This window comes from Anolis carolinensis, chromosome 6 (assembly GCF_035594765.1).
Source record: "Anolis carolinensis isolate JA03-04 chromosome 6, rAnoCar3.1.pri, whole genome shotgun sequence".
Classification (NCBI taxonomy): Eukaryota; Metazoa; Chordata; class Lepidosauria; order Squamata; family Dactyloidae; genus Anolis; species Anolis carolinensis.
The window spans coordinates 2,443,250-2,462,120 of NC_085846.1; the positions used below are offsets into that span (position 1 = coordinate 2,443,250).

General features: G+C 49.1%; 1 protein-coding gene across 2 annotated transcripts in view; it reads left to right on the plus strand.

Moving 5' to 3' along the window:
- The first annotated feature begins 449 nt into the window (after window positions 1-449).
- camta2 (calmodulin binding transcription activator 2) overlaps window positions 450-18,871 on the plus strand; it is a 142,564-nt gene continuing 124,142 nt past the window's right edge. For both annotated transcript variants that reach the window (XM_062957599.1, XM_062957600.1), the window contains exons 1-2: window positions 450-664; window positions 8,565-8,689. In XM_062957599.1, the coding sequence (XP_062813669.1) occupies window positions 8,662-8,689 (28 nt within the window). In that variant the 5' untranslated portion in view covers window positions 450-664; window positions 8,565-8,661. The remainder of the gene's footprint in view (window positions 665-8,564; window positions 8,690-18,871) is intronic.

Here is an 18,871-nt window from a genome sequence, read left to right on the forward strand (position 1 = left end):
TTCCACCTGAACCTCAGGAAGAACTTCCTCACTGTGAGAAGGGCTGTTCAGCAGTGGAACTCTCTCCCCCAGGCCGTGGTGGAGGCTCCTTCCTTGGAGGCTTTTAAGCAGAGGCTGGATGGCCATCTGTCGGGGGTGCTTTGAATGCGATTTCCTGCTTCTTGGCAGAATGGGGTTGGACTGGATGGCCCATGAGGTCTCTTCCAACTCTGCTATTCTATGATTCTATGATTCTATGATTCTATGAGCCTAAGTCTAAAACTGAGGGCGGGGGCCAGGTCAATGACCCGCATCCGGACCCCGGGGCTTAGTTTGGGGACCCCTGAACTGGGGTCTCCTTAAGGCCGGCAGCGTGGGAAAATTCTCAGCCAGATTCCCACGCTAGACGGAGCCGACAGAACTAGGGGTAAGGGGGCGTGGTTTGTGAGGGGCGTGGCTTGCATCGTGGCCCCTCCCTCCTGCGTTGTGGCCCCGCCCCCTTGCGCGCTGAGCTCAGACGCCGCGGCGAGGGAAGAAGGAAGGCAGGCAGGCAGGCAGGCGGAGGGAGCGGCGGGCAGGCTCGGAGCATCCTCCGCTTCCTCCTCCTCCTCCTCGGGCGGCATGGCGGCGGGGGTCGGCCCCGGCTTCGGCCCCTGCGCCCGCGGAGGCGAAGGCAGCCGGGCAGGTGAGCGCGGGGGGCGGGGGCGGCCCTCGGGGCCCTTGGCAGGCGGCAGACTCCAACTCCCAGCAGCCCCCGCGCCCGACGCGGGCCTCCCTCCGCGCTCTCCTCCCGCGGAGGCTGCTGGGAAGTGGAGTCCAGGCGGGCTGTGGAGCCGAAGGGGCTCAGCTAGGGCCACCGTCCAAAAGGGGGCGCCGCTTCCGGTTCCGTAGGGATTGGCTGCATTCAGGGCTCAGTTTGTAAACAAACTAAATCGGAAGTGTTCCCCAATACGATCCAGAGTGGGTTGCTGGGAGTTTTCCGGACTGTCTGGCCGTGCCCCAGAAGCATTCTCCCCTGACGTTTCGCCTGCATCTATGGCAGGCATCCTCAGAGGTTGTGAGATCATTTGGAAACGAAGCAAGGGAGGTTTATATATCTGTGGGAGAAAGAAAGAACTCTTGTCTGCTGGAGGAAAGTGTGAATGATGCCATTGGCCACCTTGATTAGCATTGAATGGCCTTCCAGCTTCAAAGCATGGCTGTTTCTTGCCTGGGGGAATCCTTTGTTGGAGGTGTTAGCTGGCCCTGATTGTTTCCTGCCTGGAATTCCTCTGTTTTCTGAGTACAGTACAGTTTTCTGAGTCTCGCTTATCCAACGTTCTGGATTATCCAACACATTTTTGTAGTCAATGTTTTCAATATATCGTGATATTTTGGTGCTAAATTTGTAAATACAGTAATTACTACATAACATTACTGTGTATTGAACTACTTTTTCTGTAAAATTTGTTGTATAACATGAATGTTTTGGTGCTTAATTTATAAAATCATAACCTAATTTAATGTTTAATAGGCTTTTCCTTAATCTCTCCTTATTATCCAACATATTCGCTTATCCAACATTCTGCCGGCCTGTTTACGTTGGATAAGCGAAACTCTACTGTATTGTTCGTTGTTCTGAACATGAGCCAAGAGTGTGATGCAGCAGCTAGAAAAGCCAATGTGATTTTGGGCTGCATCCAAAGGAGTCGAGTGCCCGGTTCGAGAGAAGTCCTGGTGCCTCTCCATCTGGAATCACACGGCGGCCAGTTCTGGGCAAAACAGCCCAAAAGGGATAATAATAATAATAATAATAATAATAATAATAATAATAATAATAATATCATACTTTATTTTTCTGTCCCACCTCCGTCTCCCTGAAGGGACTCGAAGCCCCTAACATGGGGCCAAGCCCGAACAGCAGGCAACGAACAAAAAATGAAAAGCATATGTAAACAACATCATCAGACAAATGCAGTAAATTAAATAAAAACACAATAATATGGTATAATACAATAATAATATAATATTGCATTATTATAATACAATCTTCTCTCTATATAAAAATGTAATGTGTGTAATTCCCATGGAGTAAACAACAAAACCATTGGACCAAATCACACCAAATTTGGCCACAAAAGACATAGTCATCCAATCTATTTATTTATTTATTTACTACATTTATATCCCGCTCTTCTCACCCCGAAGGGGACTCAGAGCGGCTTACAAATCAAATGTACATACAATATATTATTAGCATTGCACAATATAAGCAATAAATTACTATATTGTATAATATCATTATATGATAATATTATTAGTAATATTACATTTAATATATAATTAATATTATTATATTGTATTATTGGTATAATATTGTATTAGATATTATATAATAATACAGTAGAGTCTCATCCAACATAAACGGGCCGGCGGAACATTGGATAAGCGAATATCTTGGATAATAAGGAGGGATTAAGGAAAAGCCTATTACACATCAAATTAGGTTATGATTTTACAAATTAAGCACCAAAACATCATGCTTTACAACAAGTTTGAAAGAAAACGTAGTACAATACGCAGTAATGTTATGTTGCAATTACTGTATTTACAAATTTAGCACCAAAATATCACGATATATTGAAAACATTGACTACAAAAATACCTTGGATAATCCAGAATGTTGGATAAGCGAGTCTTGGATAAGTGAGACTCTACTGTATTACATTTAATATATAATATATTATTAATATTATTATATTGTATTATTATTAGTGTAATATTGAATTAGTTAAAGGTTTCCCTGACGTTAAGTCCAGTCATGTCTGACTCTGGGGGTTGGTGCTCATCTCCATTTCTAAGCCGAAGAGCCGGCGTTGTCCATAGACACCTCCAAGGTCATGTGGCCAGCATGACTGCATGAAGCGTTGTTACCTTCCTGCTGGAGCAGTACCTATTGATCTACTCACATTGGCATATTTTCAAACTGTTAGGTTGGAAGGACCTGGAGCTAACAGCGGCCGCTCCCGCCGCTCCCAGGGATTGAACCTGGCACTTTTCGGTCTCCAACTCAGTGCTTTAACGCACTTCGCCACCGGGGCTCCTATAATATTGTATTACATTTATAATGATAATAATAATAATTTTATTTTTGTATGCTGCCTCCATCTCCCCAACTGGGACTCGGAGCTCCTCGCACGAGGGCAAGCCCAATACAATCATATAATATCATAAAATCAACCGTTGAGACATCAAAGAATGCATTTAAAATTAAACAAGTCATGATTTAAAATAGACATAATTAAAATATTAAACAATCATTCAAGGTGTTAAAAGGTCCAATATAGAACTACGGTCTGGGCGACAGTCAAAACTGATGAAGGGAGTGTCTATTATAGAATATTATAAATTATTATAATATTATTATTTATTGTTTTGATTTTAGATTTATTTATTTTTTTTTAGTACCAGGAGCCAGATTTTGTTCATTTTCACGGTTTCCTCCTTTCGGTTCAAATTGTCCACATCTACAAACCCCACGTCCTCCAAGGCCATTCAATGCTAATCAAGTTGGCAAATTGCAACGTTCAGATTTGCCTCAAGCAGACAAGAGTTTTTTCTCCCACCCTGGACATCATTCCACAGACTTGCCTAGTTTTCAAAAGACCTCACTACCTCTGAGGATGCCTGCCATAGATGTGGGCAAAACGTCAGGATAGAATGCTTCTTGAACATGGCCAGACAGCCCGGGAAACACACAGCAGCCCAGTGGTTCCAGCCATGGAAGCCTTCGACAACACATTATCCAGAATATTGAATAATGGGTTTTGTAGTGGGTGAGGATGGGGGCAGTGGCAATGATTTGTTTGATGGTGTTGTTGATGTAACAAGAATGTTTATTTACATTGTGTTTAGGTTACTTGCATTTACTGTATATACTCCAGTATAAACCTAGTTTTTCAGCCCGTTTTTAGGGCTGAAAAAAAACCTCCTCAAATGAGGGTCCTGGTGGGCTTATATTCAGGTCGGCTTATACTCAAGTATACATGGTATATTTATTATTTTTCTCTATTATTATTGGTATTACATTTATTATTTTACTCTGTTAATTACTATTATTACATTTCTTGTTTTACTCTATTATTATTGTTACTTTTACATTTATTTTACTCTATTTTTATTATTAATAATACATTTATTATTTTACTTATTTATTATTACATTTATTATTTTACGGCATTTATTATTATTAGTGAAACTCGAACTATGCGAGACCTACTTGCCTTTCGGAAAGCCTGCAAAACCTTTCTCTTTCGACAAGCTTTCGATGGGTGAAAAACTCGGGGCTATGTCTTGTTTTTATTGCGGTTTTTATTGTTTTTATTGTTATTTTAAAGCTAATTGTATTGTTTTAATCTCTTTCTGTAAACCGCTCCGAGCCAAACTGGGAGTAGCGGTATACAAGTCTAATACATAAATAAATAAATTAAATTAAATAAATTATTATTATTACATACAAGTCCAATAAATAAATAAATAAATTATTATTATTACATTTGTTATTTTACTCTATTAATTATTATTATTACATTTATTATTTTACCATGTTATTGTTGTTACTTTTACATTTATTTTACTCTATTTTTATTATTAATACATTTATTATTTTACTGCATTTATTATTACATTTATTATTTTACTGCATTTATTATTATATTTATTATTTCACTCTATTATTATTAAAAGGATACATAAGCACATTTACATTGAAGAAGATGAAAATAATGATTTAATCAGAGTTGGACAGTCATATCTTAAATGACAGTTTGATGTAAAGGTTCAAAAACATTTAAACTACTGATGCCTCAATTAATGTAATTTTATTGGTATCTCGGCTTATACTGGAGTCAATGTTTTCCCAGTTTTTTTGTGGTAAAATTAGGTGCCTCGGCTTATATTCGGGTCGGCTTATACTCGAGTATATACGGATTTAATGTTGTCAGCCATCAAGTGAAATTATGATAACAACAAGGGTGTGAAGCACATGTTTCGAACTCAAAGCCTGCAGGCCGAATTTATGTGACCCTCCTCCAAATGCCAGACTACAACTCCCATCATCCTCCTAATTAGAAATCAAGACTGGAGCTGATGAGAGTTGTCATAGAAAGATGCAATCTGTTCTGTTGAATCAGGAGAGTTTGATATGGATGTAGATCAAGCATGGGCAAATTTTGGCCCTCCAGGTGTTTTGGACTTCAACTCCCACAATTCCTAACAGCCGGTAGGCTGTTAGGAATTGTGGGAGTTGAAGTCCAAAACACCTGGAGGGCCCAAGTTTGCTCATGCTTGATTTAGATCCATGATCAGATATCAAAATGTGCTCTAGCAGGATATCCCTCCTGCAAAAGCAAAGTTTTTTGCAGTCTAATAAACGTTTCCTTTGTTTTTATGATCAGACCAATCAGGAAATGACATTTATTATAACCCAGGAAAAATAATAATAGTGTGACATAGTGTTAATCAGAGATTTAATTAAAAAATAGCAATCTCCAGGTCTGACCCTATGGTGACCTTCCTCTAATGGTGCTGGAGGACCAAGGGATTTCTCCCGGGAACACATCTCTAGGAATCTCTTGGTCCTCCGCTACAATTTTGTGGCCAAAAGAGCTAGAAATCTCTGTTCTTTCAGTTCGAAAATTTGGCAGTTTCTGCATAGGTGACTTTTTTTTCACTTTCATGGGGATCTCTTAAGCCAAGTGAATGGGAAGGGAGGGCTGCACCACTAAGGTGATGATGATGATAATAATAATAATAATAATAATAATAATAATAATAATAATAATAATGATTATTATTATTATGATGCATCATCCGAAAATACATCACACAGTCCTAGACACTTGGGAATTGTTCGACTTGTGATTTTGTGATACGAAATCCAGCATATCTATCTTGTTTGCTGTGTCATAATAATAATAATAATAATTCACACAGTCCTAAACACTTGGGAAGTGTTCGACTTGTGATTTTGTGATATGAAATTCAGCATATATATCTCGTTTGCTGTGTCATACTGTGTTTTTGTGTCAGAATAATAATAATAATAATAATAATAATAATAATAATAATAATAAGTTCATTGGAACTTATGCCTCAAGTACCAGCTCCCAGCAGTAAAGAACTGGTGGGATCACAAACCTGCAAAAGTATTGGAAAATGAGCATGCAAAGATATTGTGTGACTTCCGAATCCAGACGGACAAAGTTCTGGAACACAACACACCAGACATCACAGTTGTGGAAAAGAAAAAGGTTTGGGTCATTGATGTCGCCATCCCAGGTGACAGTCGCATTGACGAAAAACAACAGGAAACACTCAGCCGCTCTCAGGACCTCAGGATTGAACTTCAAAGACTCTGGCAGAAACCAGTGCAGGTGGTCCCAGTGGTGATGGGCACACTGGGTGCCCTGCCAAAAGATCTCAGCTGGCATTTGGAAACAATAGACATTGACAAAATCACCATCTGCCAGCTGCAAAAGGCCACCCGACTGGGATCTGGGCGCATCATCCGAAAATACATCACACAGTCCTAGACACTTGGGAAGTGTTCGACTTGTGATTTTGTGATATGAAATCCAGCATATCTATCTTGTTTGCTGTGTCATACAACGTCGTTGTGTCAATAATAATAATAATAATAATAATAATAATAATAATAATTCACACAGTCCTAAACACTTGGGAAGTGTTCGACTTGTGATTTTGTGATATGAAATCCAGCATATCTATCTCGTTTGCTGTGTCATACTGTGTTTTTGTGTCAGTAAAATAATAATAATAATAATAATAATAATAATAATGGAAAAATCATTGAAAGTGAGGGCATAAATATGCCTAATGGCCAAACGACAAAGGTGTCACCAGCCAGAGGCCTGTAATTATCTGGGCATATTACAGCTGGACAACATCAAGCATGAACATAATCTTGGACATGCTTAAAATTTTATATAATGTGATTTTATTTTGTAATGGTATCTGCTTTATATGAATTGTTGTTTTTACATTGTTTTTAGGCATTGAGTTTTTGCCTATTTATTGTAAGCCGCTTTGAGTCCCCTCGGGGAGAAAGCCGGGGTAAAAGTGATGCAAATAAAATAACATGTGAAAACTGTGGTCAGCAAAGAATACCCCATGGGAGATAGGACAGGGTACAAATGATGTTTTTATTATTATTATTATTATTATTATTATTATTATTATTATTATTATTATTATTATTATGTTATTTATTTATTTATTTATTTATTTGCAGTATTTATATCCCGCCCTTCTTTCTCACCCCAAAGGTGACTCAGGGCGGATTACAATGAACACATATATGGCAAACATTCAATGCCAACAGACAAACAACATATATAGACAGACACAGAGGCATTTAACATTTTTTTCCAGCTTCACGATTCCGGTCACAGGGGGAGCTGTTGCTCCACCGTCCACTAGTGGCTGTACTTCCTCATTCTTTTCCTCGTGTTTTGCTGGCAGTTTTTGTGATGTTGTAAATTAGTTAAATTACCCTCCCGCATAAAGCATACCTAAATTTCCCTACTTGACAGATGCAACTGTCTTTCGGGGCTGCATAGGTCAACAGCAAGCCGGGCTATTTAATGGTGGGGGCTTAACTCGACCCAGGCTTCGAACTCATGACCTCTCGGTCAGTAGTGATTTATTGCAGCTGGTTACTAGCCAGCTGCGCCACAGCCCGGCCCATGTTATGTTATTGTTAATACCATATTGTTTTTGTTGACCCTACTTTTCCACTTACAGAGCAAGTTTACTGTTTTTCTTTGAAATACGGTAAATATTCAAAAACCTTTAACCTACTGATGCCTCCATATAATTTCATTGGGATCTGTTTTCATTTTGAAATTGACCCGTAGCTGCTGCATTTTCCACCCTCGGCTTATACTCGAGTCAATAAGTTTCCCCACTTTTTGTGGTAAAATTAGGTGCTTTGGCTTATATTAGGGTTGGCTTATACTCGAGTATATATGGGGCCGGGCTGTGGCGCAGATGGCTAGTAAGCAGCTGCTATAAATCACTACTGACCGAGAGGTCATGAGTTCGAAGCCCGGGTCGGGTTAAGCCTCCGACCATAAAAAAAAAAAAATTGCCCCGGCTTGCTGTTGACCTAGCAGCCCCGAAAGACAGTTGCATCTGTCAAGTAGGGAAAATTTAGGTACGCTTTATGCGGGAGGCTAATTTAACTAATCTACAACACCATAAAACTGCTCACGAGGAAAAGAAGAGGAAGAACAGCCACCAATGGACGGTGAAGCAACAGCTCCCCCTGTGGCCGGACCGTGAAGCTGGAAAGATGTTAAAAAAATGCCTCTGTGTCTGTCTAAAAACTGAATGTTGTTTGTCTGTTGGCATTGAATGTTTGCCATATATGTGTTCATTGTAATCCGCCCTGAGTCCCCTTCGGGGTGAAAAGGGTGAAATATAAATACTGTAAATAAATAATAAATAAATAAATACGGTAATTTTTTAAAAAGGTACATTTCACTATTCTTGACCACCTGACGCGTTCTCTCCCCTTTCTGCAGGTCCGGCCCCGATCTTCTTCCTCCTCCTCCTCCGGCGCCCCGCTCTTTTCCGCTCTTTCGGCCGAAGGCTCTAACCGTTGTCCGCACAGCCCCAAAGATGAACAAGGAAGCCACCGAAGTCTCCGGTGAGTCCTTTCCCCGCCTCCACTGCACCGTCCACATTATAGAACTAATGCAGTTTGACCCTGCTTTAGCTGCCACGGAGCTCTGTCTGTCCTCCTCAAACTGCGGCCCTCCGACTTGCAGAATTGCTGACCATTGAACCACCTCCCTTGGTGACTCCTGGGGGTCAGAGGCCCAAATGGCCGGAGGGCTGCAGAGTTGTCATTGTAGAGCAATGATGGGCAACCTTTTGCGCTTGGTGTGTCAAAATTCACCATAAAAAACCTAGCCTGACTTGGGTGGTGTGTCACTTCGCAATATGTATAGTTTAAATAACAAAAATGTATAATTGTAATATATGACTGTATTTAATAAATCAAAAACGATTTACTACCATTATTTCCATGTACAACAATCTATGGTCCCTCTTGCAGTTTCCACGCTGATTTCTCTCTATTCTAGTTTCAATGTAGTCATGAATAATGAATAATATAATAATAATATAATGGTAATAATATGATAATATACTACAATAATAATAGAATAATATATATATATATATATATATATATATATATATATATATATATAAATGTAATGTGCATAATTCCCATGGAGTAAACAACAAAACCACTGGACCAAATCACACAAAAGACATTAGTCATCCAATTAATCTGCATGCGTCAGCAAAAATGGCTAGGCGTGTCAGTGCTGACACGCGTGTCATAGGTTGGCCATCACTCCCTCTTTCTCTGGATGGCCATCTGTGGGGAAGGCTTGAATAGGGTGTTCTTCTATGGCAGAATGAAGTCAGACTGGATGGCCTCCCAACTTTAGTGGAATATAATAATAATAATAATAATAATAATATAATAAAACTTTATTTATACCCCGCCACCATCTCCCCAACGGGGACTCGGGGCGGCTAACATGGGGCCATGCCCAGAGCAATACAATATAATAAAATATAAAAACATATACACAGCCTGGGAGTCTAGTGGAGGTCTAGTGGAGTTCTTTAAGCAGAGGCTGCATGGCCATTTGTCGGGAAGGTTTTGATTGTGTTTCCCTGCATGCTAGAATAAGTTCAGGCTAGATGGCCTTTGGGTGCCCCTTCCAACTTTAGTGGAATATAGACTATAGAGTCCTTTGGAGTCTCCTTTCCTTGAAGCCCTTTAAGCAGAGGCTGGATGGGCATCTGTTGGGTGTGTTTTGATTGTGTTTCCCTGCATGATAGAATAAGGTCTGTCTAGATCAATGATAGGCAACCTTTTGCACTTGGTGTGTCACAATTCACCAAAAAACCTAGCATGACTTGGATGGTGTGACACTTTGAGAAAAAAACCATAATTTCACAATATATATAGTTTAAATAACAAAAATGTATCATTGTAATATATAACTGTATTTAATAAATCAAAAACTATTTACTACCATTATTTCCATGTACATAAATCTATGGTACCTGTTGCAGTTTCCACACTGATTTCTCTCTATTCTAGTTTCAATGTAGTCATGAATAATGAATAATATAATAATAATATAATAGTAGTAATATGATAATATACTACAATAATAATAGAATGATAATAGAATATTATATGGGCGGCCAGGACTGGGATGGGCGGAGTTACGAGCTCTGAGGCAGGGCTGAGCTTCTATCCCTGTCCTGCGGCGCCTGCCAGGACACAGGGGGCGGGGCTAGAGGAGGGGGCGGGGCCTCTTCCCAAGTGCCTGACGGGGCTGAGCCTCTATACCCCACCCCCGTGTTTTAACAAGTGCCTCAGGTGAGGTATAGAGGCTCAGCCCTGTCTCGCACTCTTGGGAAGAGGCCCCGCCCCTAGCCCCGCCCTTTAGTCCTAAAAGGCCTCTCAGGTGAGGTATAGAGGCTCAGCCCTGTCTCACGCTCCTGAAAAGAGGCCCCGCCCCTAGCCCCGCCCTTTAGTCCTAAAAGGCCTCTCAGGAGAGGGATAGAGGCTCAGCCCTGTCTCACGCTCCTGAAAAGAGGCCCCGCCCCTAGCCCCGCCCTTTAGTCCTAAAAGGCCTCTCAGGAGAGGGATAGAGGCTCAGCCCTGTCTCACGCTCCTGAAAAGAGGCCCCGCCCCTAGCCCCGCCCTTTAGTCCTAAAAGGCCTCTCAGGAGAGGTATAGAGGCTCAGCCCTGTCTCGCACTCTTGGAAAGAGGCCCCGCCCCTAGCCCCGCCCTTTAGTCCTAAAAGGCCTCTCAGGAGAGGGATAGAGGCTCAGCCCTGTCTCACGCTCCTGAAAAGAGGCCCCGCCCCTAGCCCCGCCCTTTAGTCCTAAAAGGCCTCTCAGGAGAGGTATAGAGGCTCAGCCCTGTCTCGCACTCTTGGAAAGAGGCCCCGCCCCTAGCCCCGCCCTTTAGTCCTAAAAGGCCTCTCAGGAGAGGTATAGAGGCTCAGCCCTGTCTCACGCTCCTGAAAAGAGGCCCCGCCCCTAGCCCCGCCCTTTAGTCCTAAAAGGCCTCTCAGGAGAGGGATAGAGGCTCAGCCCTGTCTCACGCTCCTGAAAAGAGGCCCCGCCCCTAGCCCCGCCCTTTAGTCCTAAAAGGCCTCTCAGGAGAGGGATAGAGGCTCAGCCCTGTCTCACGCTCCTGAAAAGAGGCCCCGCCCCTAGCCCCGCCCTTTAGTCCTAAAAGGCCTCTCAGGAGAGGTATAGAGGCTCAGCCCTGTCTCGCACTCTTGGAAAGAGGCCCCGCCCCTAGCCCCGCCCTTTAGTCCTAAAAGGCCTCTCAGGAGAGGGATAGAGGCTCAGCCCTGTCTCACGCTCCTGAAAAGAGGCCCCGCCCCTAGCCCCGCCCTTTAGTCCTAAAAGGCCTCTCAGGAGAGGTATAGAGGCTCAGCCCTGTCTCGCACTCTTGGAAAGAGGCCCCGCCCCTAGCCCCGCCCTTTAGTCCTAAAAGGCCTCTCAGGAGAGGTATAGAGGCTCAGCCCTGTCTCACGCTCCTGAAAAGAGGCCCCGCCCCTAGCCCCGCCCTTTAGTCCTAAAAGGCCTCTCAGGAGAGGTATAGAGGCTCAGCCCTGTCTCGCACTCTTGGAAAGAGGCCCCGCCCCTAGCCCCGCCCTTTAGTCCTAAAAGGCCTCTCAGGAGAGGTATAGAGGCTCAGCCCTGTCTCGCACTCTTGGAAAGAGGCCCCGCCCCTAGCCCCGCCCTTTAGTCCTAAAAGGCCTCTCAGGAGAGGTATAGAGGCTCAGCCCTGTCTCACGCTCCTGAAAAGAGGCCCCGCCCCTAGCCCCGCCCTTTAGTCCTAAAAGGCCTCTCAGGAGAGGTATAGAGGCTCAGCCCTGTCTCGCACTCTTGGAAAGAGGCCCCGCCCCTAGCCCCGCCCTTTAGTCCTAAAAGGCCTCTCAGGAGAGGGATAGAGGCTCAGCCCTGTCTCACGCTCCTGAAAAGAGGCCCCGCCCCTAGCCCCGCCCTTTAGTCCTAAAAGGCCTCTCAGGAGAGGTATAGAGGCTCAGCCCTGTCTCACGCTCCTGAAAAGAGGCCCCGCCCCTAGCCCCGCCCTTTAGTCCTAAAAGGCCTCTCAGGAGAGGGATAGAGGCTCAGCCCTGTCTCACGCTCCTGAAAAGAGGCCCCGCCCCTAGCCCCGCCCTTTAGTCCTAAAAGGCCTCTCAGGAGAGGTATAGAGGCTCAGCCCTGTCTCACGCTCCTGAAAAGAGGCCCCGCCCCTAGCCCCGCCCTTTAGTCCTAAAAGGCCTCTCAGGAGAGGTATAGAGGCTCAGCCCTGTCTCGCACTCTTGGGAAGAGGCCCCGCCCCTAGCCCCGCCCTTTAGTCCTAAAAGGCCTCTCAGGAGAGGTATAGAGGCTCAGCCCTGTCTCGCACTCTTGGAAAGAGGCCCCGCCCCTAGCCCCGCCCTTTAGTCCTAAAAGGCCTCTCAGGAGAGGTATAGAGGCTCAGCCCTGTCTCGCGCTCCTGAAAAGAGGCCCCGCCCCTAGCCCCGCCCTTTAGTCCTAAAAGGCCTCTCAGGAGAGGGATAGAGGCTCAGCCCTGTCTCACGCTCCTGAAAAGAGGCCCCGCCCATAGCCCCGCCCTTTAGTCCTAAAAGGCCTCTCAGGAGAGGGATAGAGGCTCAGCCCTGTCTCGCACTCTTGGAAAGAGGCCCCGCCCCTAGCCCCGCCCTTTAGTCCTAAAAGGCCTCTCAGGAGAGGTATAGAGGCTCAGCCCTGTCTCACGCTCCTGAAAAGAGGCCCCGCCCCTAGCCCCGCCCTTTAGTCCTAAAAGGCCTCTCAGGAGAGGTATAGAGGCTCAGCCCTGTCTCGCACTCTTGGAAAGAGGCCCCGCCCCTAGCCCCGCCCTTTAGTCCTAAAAGGCCTCTCAGGAGAGGTATAGAGGCTCAGCCCTGTCTCGCACTCTTGGAAAGAGGCCCCGCCCCTAGCCCCGCCCTTTAGTCCTAAAAGGCCTCTCAGGAGAGGTATAGAGGCTCAGCCCTGTCTCGCACTCTTGGAAAGAGGCCCCGCCCCTAGCCCCGCCCTTTAGTCCTAAAAGGCCTCTCAGGAGAGGTATAGAGGCTCAGCCCTGTCTCGCACTCTTGGAAAGAGGCCCCGCCCCTAGCCCCGCCCTTTAGTCCTAAAAGGCCTCTCAGGAGAGGTATAGAGGCTCAGCCCTGTCTCACGCTCCTGAAAAGAGGCCCCGCCCCTAGCCCCGCCCTTTAGTCCTAAAAGGCCTCTCAGGAGAGGTATAGAGGCTCAGCCCTGTCTCACGCTCCTGAAAAGAGGCCCCGCCCCTAGCCCCGCCCTTTAGTCCTAAAAGGCCTCTCAGGAGAGGTATAGAGGCTCAGCCCTGTCTCGCACTCTTGGAAAGAGGCCCCGCCCCTAGCCCCGCCCTTTAGTCCTAAAAGGCCTCTCAGGAGAGGTATAGAGGCTCAGCCCTGTCTCGCACTCTTGGAAAGAGGCCCCGCCCCTAGCCCCGCCCTTTAGTCCTAAAAGGCCTCTCAGGAGAGGTATAGAGGCTCAGCCCTGTCTCGCACTCTTGGAAAGAGGCCCCGCCCCTAGCCCCGCCCTTTAGTCCTAAAAGGCCTCTCAGGAGAGGTATAGAGGCTCAGCCCTGTCTCGCACTCTTGGAAAGAGGCCCCGCCCCTAGCCCCGCCCTTTAGTCCTAAAAGGCCTCTCAGGAGAGGTATAGAGGCTCAGCCCTGTCTCGCACTCTTGGAAAGAGGCCCCGCCCCTAGCCCCGCCCTTTAGTCCTAAAAGGCCTCTCAGGAGAGGTATAGAGGCTCAGCCCTGTCTCGCACTCTTGGAAAGAGGCCCCGCCCCTAGCCCCGCCCTTTAGTCCTAAAAGGCCTCTCAGGAGAGGTATAGAGGCTCAGCCCTGTCTCGCACTCTTGGAAAGAGGCCCCGCCCCTAGCCCCGCCCTTTAGTCCTAAAAGGCCTCTCAGGAGAGGTATAGAGGCTCAGCCCTGTCTCGCACTCTTGGAAAGAGGCCCCGCCCCTAGCCCCGCCCTTTAGTCCTAAAAGGCCTCTCAGGAGAGGTATAGAGGCTCAGCCCTGTCTCGCGCTCCTGAAAAGAGGCCCTGCCCCTAGCCCCGCCCTTTAGTCCTAAAAGGCCTCTCAGGAGAGGTATAGAGGCTCAGCCCTGTCTCACGCTCCTGGAAAGAGGCCCCGCCCCTAGCCCCGCCCTTTAGTCCTAAAAGGCCTCTCAGGAGAGGTATAGAGGCTCAGCCCTGTCTCGCACTCTTGGAAAGAGGCCCCGCCCCTAGCCCCGCCCTTTAGTCCTAAAAGGCCTCTCAGGAGAGGGATAGAGGCTCAGCCCTGTCTCACGCTCCTGGAACGAGGCCCCGCCCCTAGCCCCGCCCTTTAGTCCTAAAAGGCCTCTCAGGAGAGGGATAGAGGCTCAGCCCTGTCTCACGCTCCTGAAAAGAGGCCCCGCCCCTAGCCCCGCCCTTTAGTCCTAAAAGGCCTCTCAGGAGAGGTATAGAGGCTCAGCCCTGTCTCACGCTCCTGAAAAGAGGCCCCGCCCCTAGCCCCGCCCTTTAGTCCTAAAAGGCCTCTCAGGAGAGGTATAGAGGCTCAGCCCTGTCTCGCACTCTTGGAAAGAGGCCCCGCCCCTAGCCCCGCCCTTTAGTCCTAAAAGGCCTCTCAGGAGAGGTATAGAGGCTCAGCCCTGTCTCACGCTCCTGAAAAGAGGCCCCGCCCCTAGCCCCGCCCTTTAGTCCTAAAAGGCCTCTCAGGAGAGGTATAGAGGCTCAGCCCTGTCTCACGCTCCTGAAAAGAGGCCCCGCCCCTAGCCCCGCCCTTTAGTCCTAAAAGGCCTCTCAGGAGAGGTATAGAGGCTCAGCCCTGTCTCACGCTCCTGAAAAGAGGCCCCGCCCCTAGCCCCGCCCTTTAGTCCTAAAAGGCCTCTCAGGAGAGGTATAGAGGCTCAGCCCTGTCTCACGCTCCTGAAAAGAGGCCCCGCCCCTAGCCCCGCCCTTTAGTCCTAAAAGGCCTCTCAGGAGAGGTATAGAGGCTCAGCCCTGTCTCGCACTCTTGGAAAGAGGCCCCGCCCCTAGCCCCGCCCTTTAGTCCTAAAAGGCCTCTCAGGAGAGGTATAGAGGCTCAGCCCTGTCTCGCACTCTTGGAAAGAGGCCCCGCCCCTAGCCCCGCCCTTTAGTCCTAAAAGGCCTCTCAGGAGAGGTATAGAGGCTCAGCCCTGTCTCGCACTCTTGGAAAGAGGCCCCGCCCCTACCCCCGCCCTTTAGTCCTAAAAGGCCTCTCAGGAGAGGTATAGAGGCTCAGCCCTGTCTCGCACTCTTGGAAAGAGGCCCCGCCCCTAGCCCCGCCCTTTAGTCCTAAAAGGCCTCTCAGGAGAGGTATAGAGGCTCAGCCCTGTCTCGCACTCTTGGAAAGAGGCCCCGCCCCTACCCCCGCCCTTTAGTCCTAAAAGGCCTCTCAGGAGAGGTATAGAGGCTCAGCCCTGTCTCGCACTCTTGGAAAGAGGCCCCGCCCCTAGCCCCGCCCTTTAGTCCTAAAAGGCCTCTCAGGAGAGGTATAGAGGCTCAGCCCTGTCTCGCACTCTTGGAAAGAGGCCCCGCCCCTAGCCCCGCCCTTTAGTCCTAAAAGGCCTCTCAGGAGAGGTATAGAGGCTCAGCCCTGTCTCACGCTCCTGAAAAGAGGCCCCGCCCCTAGCCCCGCCCTTTAGTCCTAAAAGGCCTCTCAGGAGAGGTATAGAGGCTCAGCCCTGTCTCGCACTCTTGGAAAGAGGCCCCGCCCCTAGCCCCGCCCTTTAGTCCTAAAAGGCCTCTCAGGAGAGGTATAGAGGCTCAGCCCTGTCTCGCACTCTTGGAAAGAGGCCCCGCCCCTAGCCCCGCCCTTTAGTCCTAAAAGGCCTCTCAGGAGAGGTATAGAGGCTCAGCCCTGTCTCGCACTCTTGGAAAGAGGCCCCGCCCCTAGCCCCGCCCTTTAGTCCTAAAAGGCCTCTCAGGAGAGGTATAGAGGCTCAGCCCTGTCTCACGCTCCTGAAAAGAGGCCCCGCCCCTAGCCCCGCCCTTTAGTCCTAAAAGGCCTCTCAGGAGAGGTATAGAGGCTCAGCCCTGTCTCGCACTCTTGGAAAGAGGCCCCGCCCCTAGCCCCGCCCTTTAGTCCTAAAAGGCCTCTCAGGAGAGGTATAGAGGCTCAGCCCTGTCTCGCACTCTTGGAAAGAGGCCCCGCCCCTAGCCCCGCCCTTTAGTCCTAAAAGGCCTCTCAGGAGAGGTATAGAGGCTCAGCCCTGTCTCACGCTCCTGAAAAGAGGCCCCGCCCCTAGCCCCGCCCTTTAGTCCTAAAAGGCCTCTCAGGAGAGGTATAGAGGCTCAGCCCTGTCTCGCACTCTTGGAAAGAGGCCCCGCCCCTAGCCCCGCCCTTTAGTCCTAAAAGGCCTCTCAGGAGAGGTATAGAGGCTCAGCCCTGTCTCGCACTCTTGGAAAGAGGCCCCGCCCCTAGCCCCGCCCTTTAGTCCTAAAAGGCCTCTCAGGAGAGGGATAGAGGCTCAGCCCTGTCTCGCACTCTTGGAAAGAGGCCCCGCCCCTAGCCCCGCCCTTTAGTCCTAAAAGGCCTCTCAGGAGAGGTATAGAGGCTCAGCCCTGTCTCGCACTCTTGGAAAGAGGCCCCGCCCCTAGCCCCGCCCTTTAGTCCTAAAAGGCCTCTCAGGAGAGGTATAGAGGCTCAGCCCTGTCTCACGCTCCTGAAAAGAGGCCCCGCCCCTAGCCCCGCCCTTTAGTCCTAAAAGGCCTCTCAGGAGAGGTATAGAGGCTCAGCCCTGTCTCGCACTCTTGGAAAGAGGCCCCGCCCCTAGCCCCGCCCTTTAGTCCTAAAAGGCCTCTCAGGAGAGGTATAGAGGCTCAGCCCTGTCTCGCACTCTTGGAAAGAGGCCCCGCCCCTAGCCCCGCCCTTTAGTCCTAAAAGGCCTCTCAGGAGAGGTATAGAGGCTCAGCCCTGTCTCGCACTCTTGGAAAGAGGCCCCGCCCCTAGCCCCGCCCTTTAGTCCTAAAAGGCCTCTCAGGAGAGGTATAGAGGCTCAGCCCTGTCTCACGCTCCTGAAAAGAGGCCCCGCCCCTAGCCCCGCCCTTTAGTCCTAAAAGGCCTCTCAGGAGAGGTATAGAGGCTCAGCCCTGTCTCGCACTCTTGGAAAGAGGCCCCGCCCCTAGCCCCGCCCTTTAGTCCTAAAAGGCCTCTCAGGAGAGGGATAGAGGCTCAGCCCTGTCTCACGCTCCTGAAAAGAGGCCCCGCCCCTAGCCCCGCCCTTTAGTCCTAAAAGGCCTCTCAGGAGAGGTATAGAGGCTCAGCCCTGTCTCACGCTCCTGAAAAGAGGCCCCGCCCCTAGCCCCGCCCTTTAGTCCTAAAAGGCCTCTCAGGAGAGGTATAGAGGCTCAGCCCTGTCTCACGCTCCTGAAAAGAGGCCCCGCCCCTAGCCCCGCCCTTTAGTCCTAAAAGGCCTCTCAGGAGAGGTATAGAGGCTCAGCCCTGTCTCGCACTCTTGGATAAGAGGCACCGCCCCTAGCCCCGCCCTTTAGTCCTAAAAGGCCTCTCAGGAGAGGGATAGAGGCTCAGCCCTGTCTCACGCTCCTGAAAAGAGGCCCCGCCCCTAGCCCCGCCCTTTAGTCCTAAAAGGCCTCTCAGGAGAGGGATAGAGGCTCAGCCCTGTCTCACGCTCCTGAAAAGAGGCCCCGCCCCTAGCCCCGCCCTTTAGTCCTAAAAGGCCTCTCAGGAGAGGTATAGAGGCTCAGCCCTGTCTCACGCTCCTGAAAAGAGGCCCTGCCCCTAGCCCCGCCCTTTAGTCCTAAAAGGCCTCTCAGGAGAGGTATAGAGGCTCAGCCCTGTCTCACGCTCCTGAAAAGAGGCCCCGCCCCTAGCCCCGCCCTTTAGTCCTAAAAGGCCTCTCAGGAGAGGGATAGAGGCTCAGCCCTGTCTCACGCTCCTGAAAAGAGGCCCTGCCCCTAGCCCCGCCCTTTAGTCCTAAAAGGCCTCTCAGGAGAGGGATAGAGGCTCAGCCCTGTCTCACGCTCCTGAAAAGAGGCCCTGCCCCTAGCCCCGCCCTTTAGTCCTAAAAGGCCTCTCAGGAGAGGGATAGAGGCTCAGCCCTGTCTCACGCTCCTGAAAAGAGGCCCCGCCCCTAGCCCCGCCCTTTAGTCCTAAAAGGCCTCTCAGGTGAGGTATAGAGGCTCAGCCCTGTCTCACGCTCCTGAAAAGAGGCCCCGCCCCTAGCCCCGCCCTTTAGTCCTAAAAGGCCTCTCAGGAGAGGGATAGAGGCTCAGCCCTGTCTCACGCTCCTGAAAAGAGGCCCCGCCCCTAGCCCCGCCCTTTAGTCCTAAAAGGCCTCTCAGGAGAGGGATAGAGGCTCAGCCCTGTCTCACGCTCCTGAAAAGAGGCCCCGCCCCTAGCCCCGCCCTTTAGTCCTAAAAGGCCTCTCAGGTGAGGTATAGAGGCTCAGCCCTGTCTCACGCTCCTGAAAAGAGGCCCCGCCCCTAGCCCCGCCCTTTAGTCCTAAAAGGCCTCTCAGGAGAGGGATAGAGGCTCAGCCCTGTCTCACGCTCCTGAAAAGAGGCCCCGCCCCTAGCCCCGCCCTTTAGTCCTAAAAGGCCTCTCAGGTGAGGTATAGAGGCTCAGCCCTGTCTCACGCTCCTGAAAAGAGGCCCCGCCCCTAGCCCCGCCCTTTAGTCCTAAAAGGCCTCTCAGGAGAGGGATAGAGGCTCAGCCCTGTCTCACGCTCCTGAAAAGAGGCCCCGCCCCTAG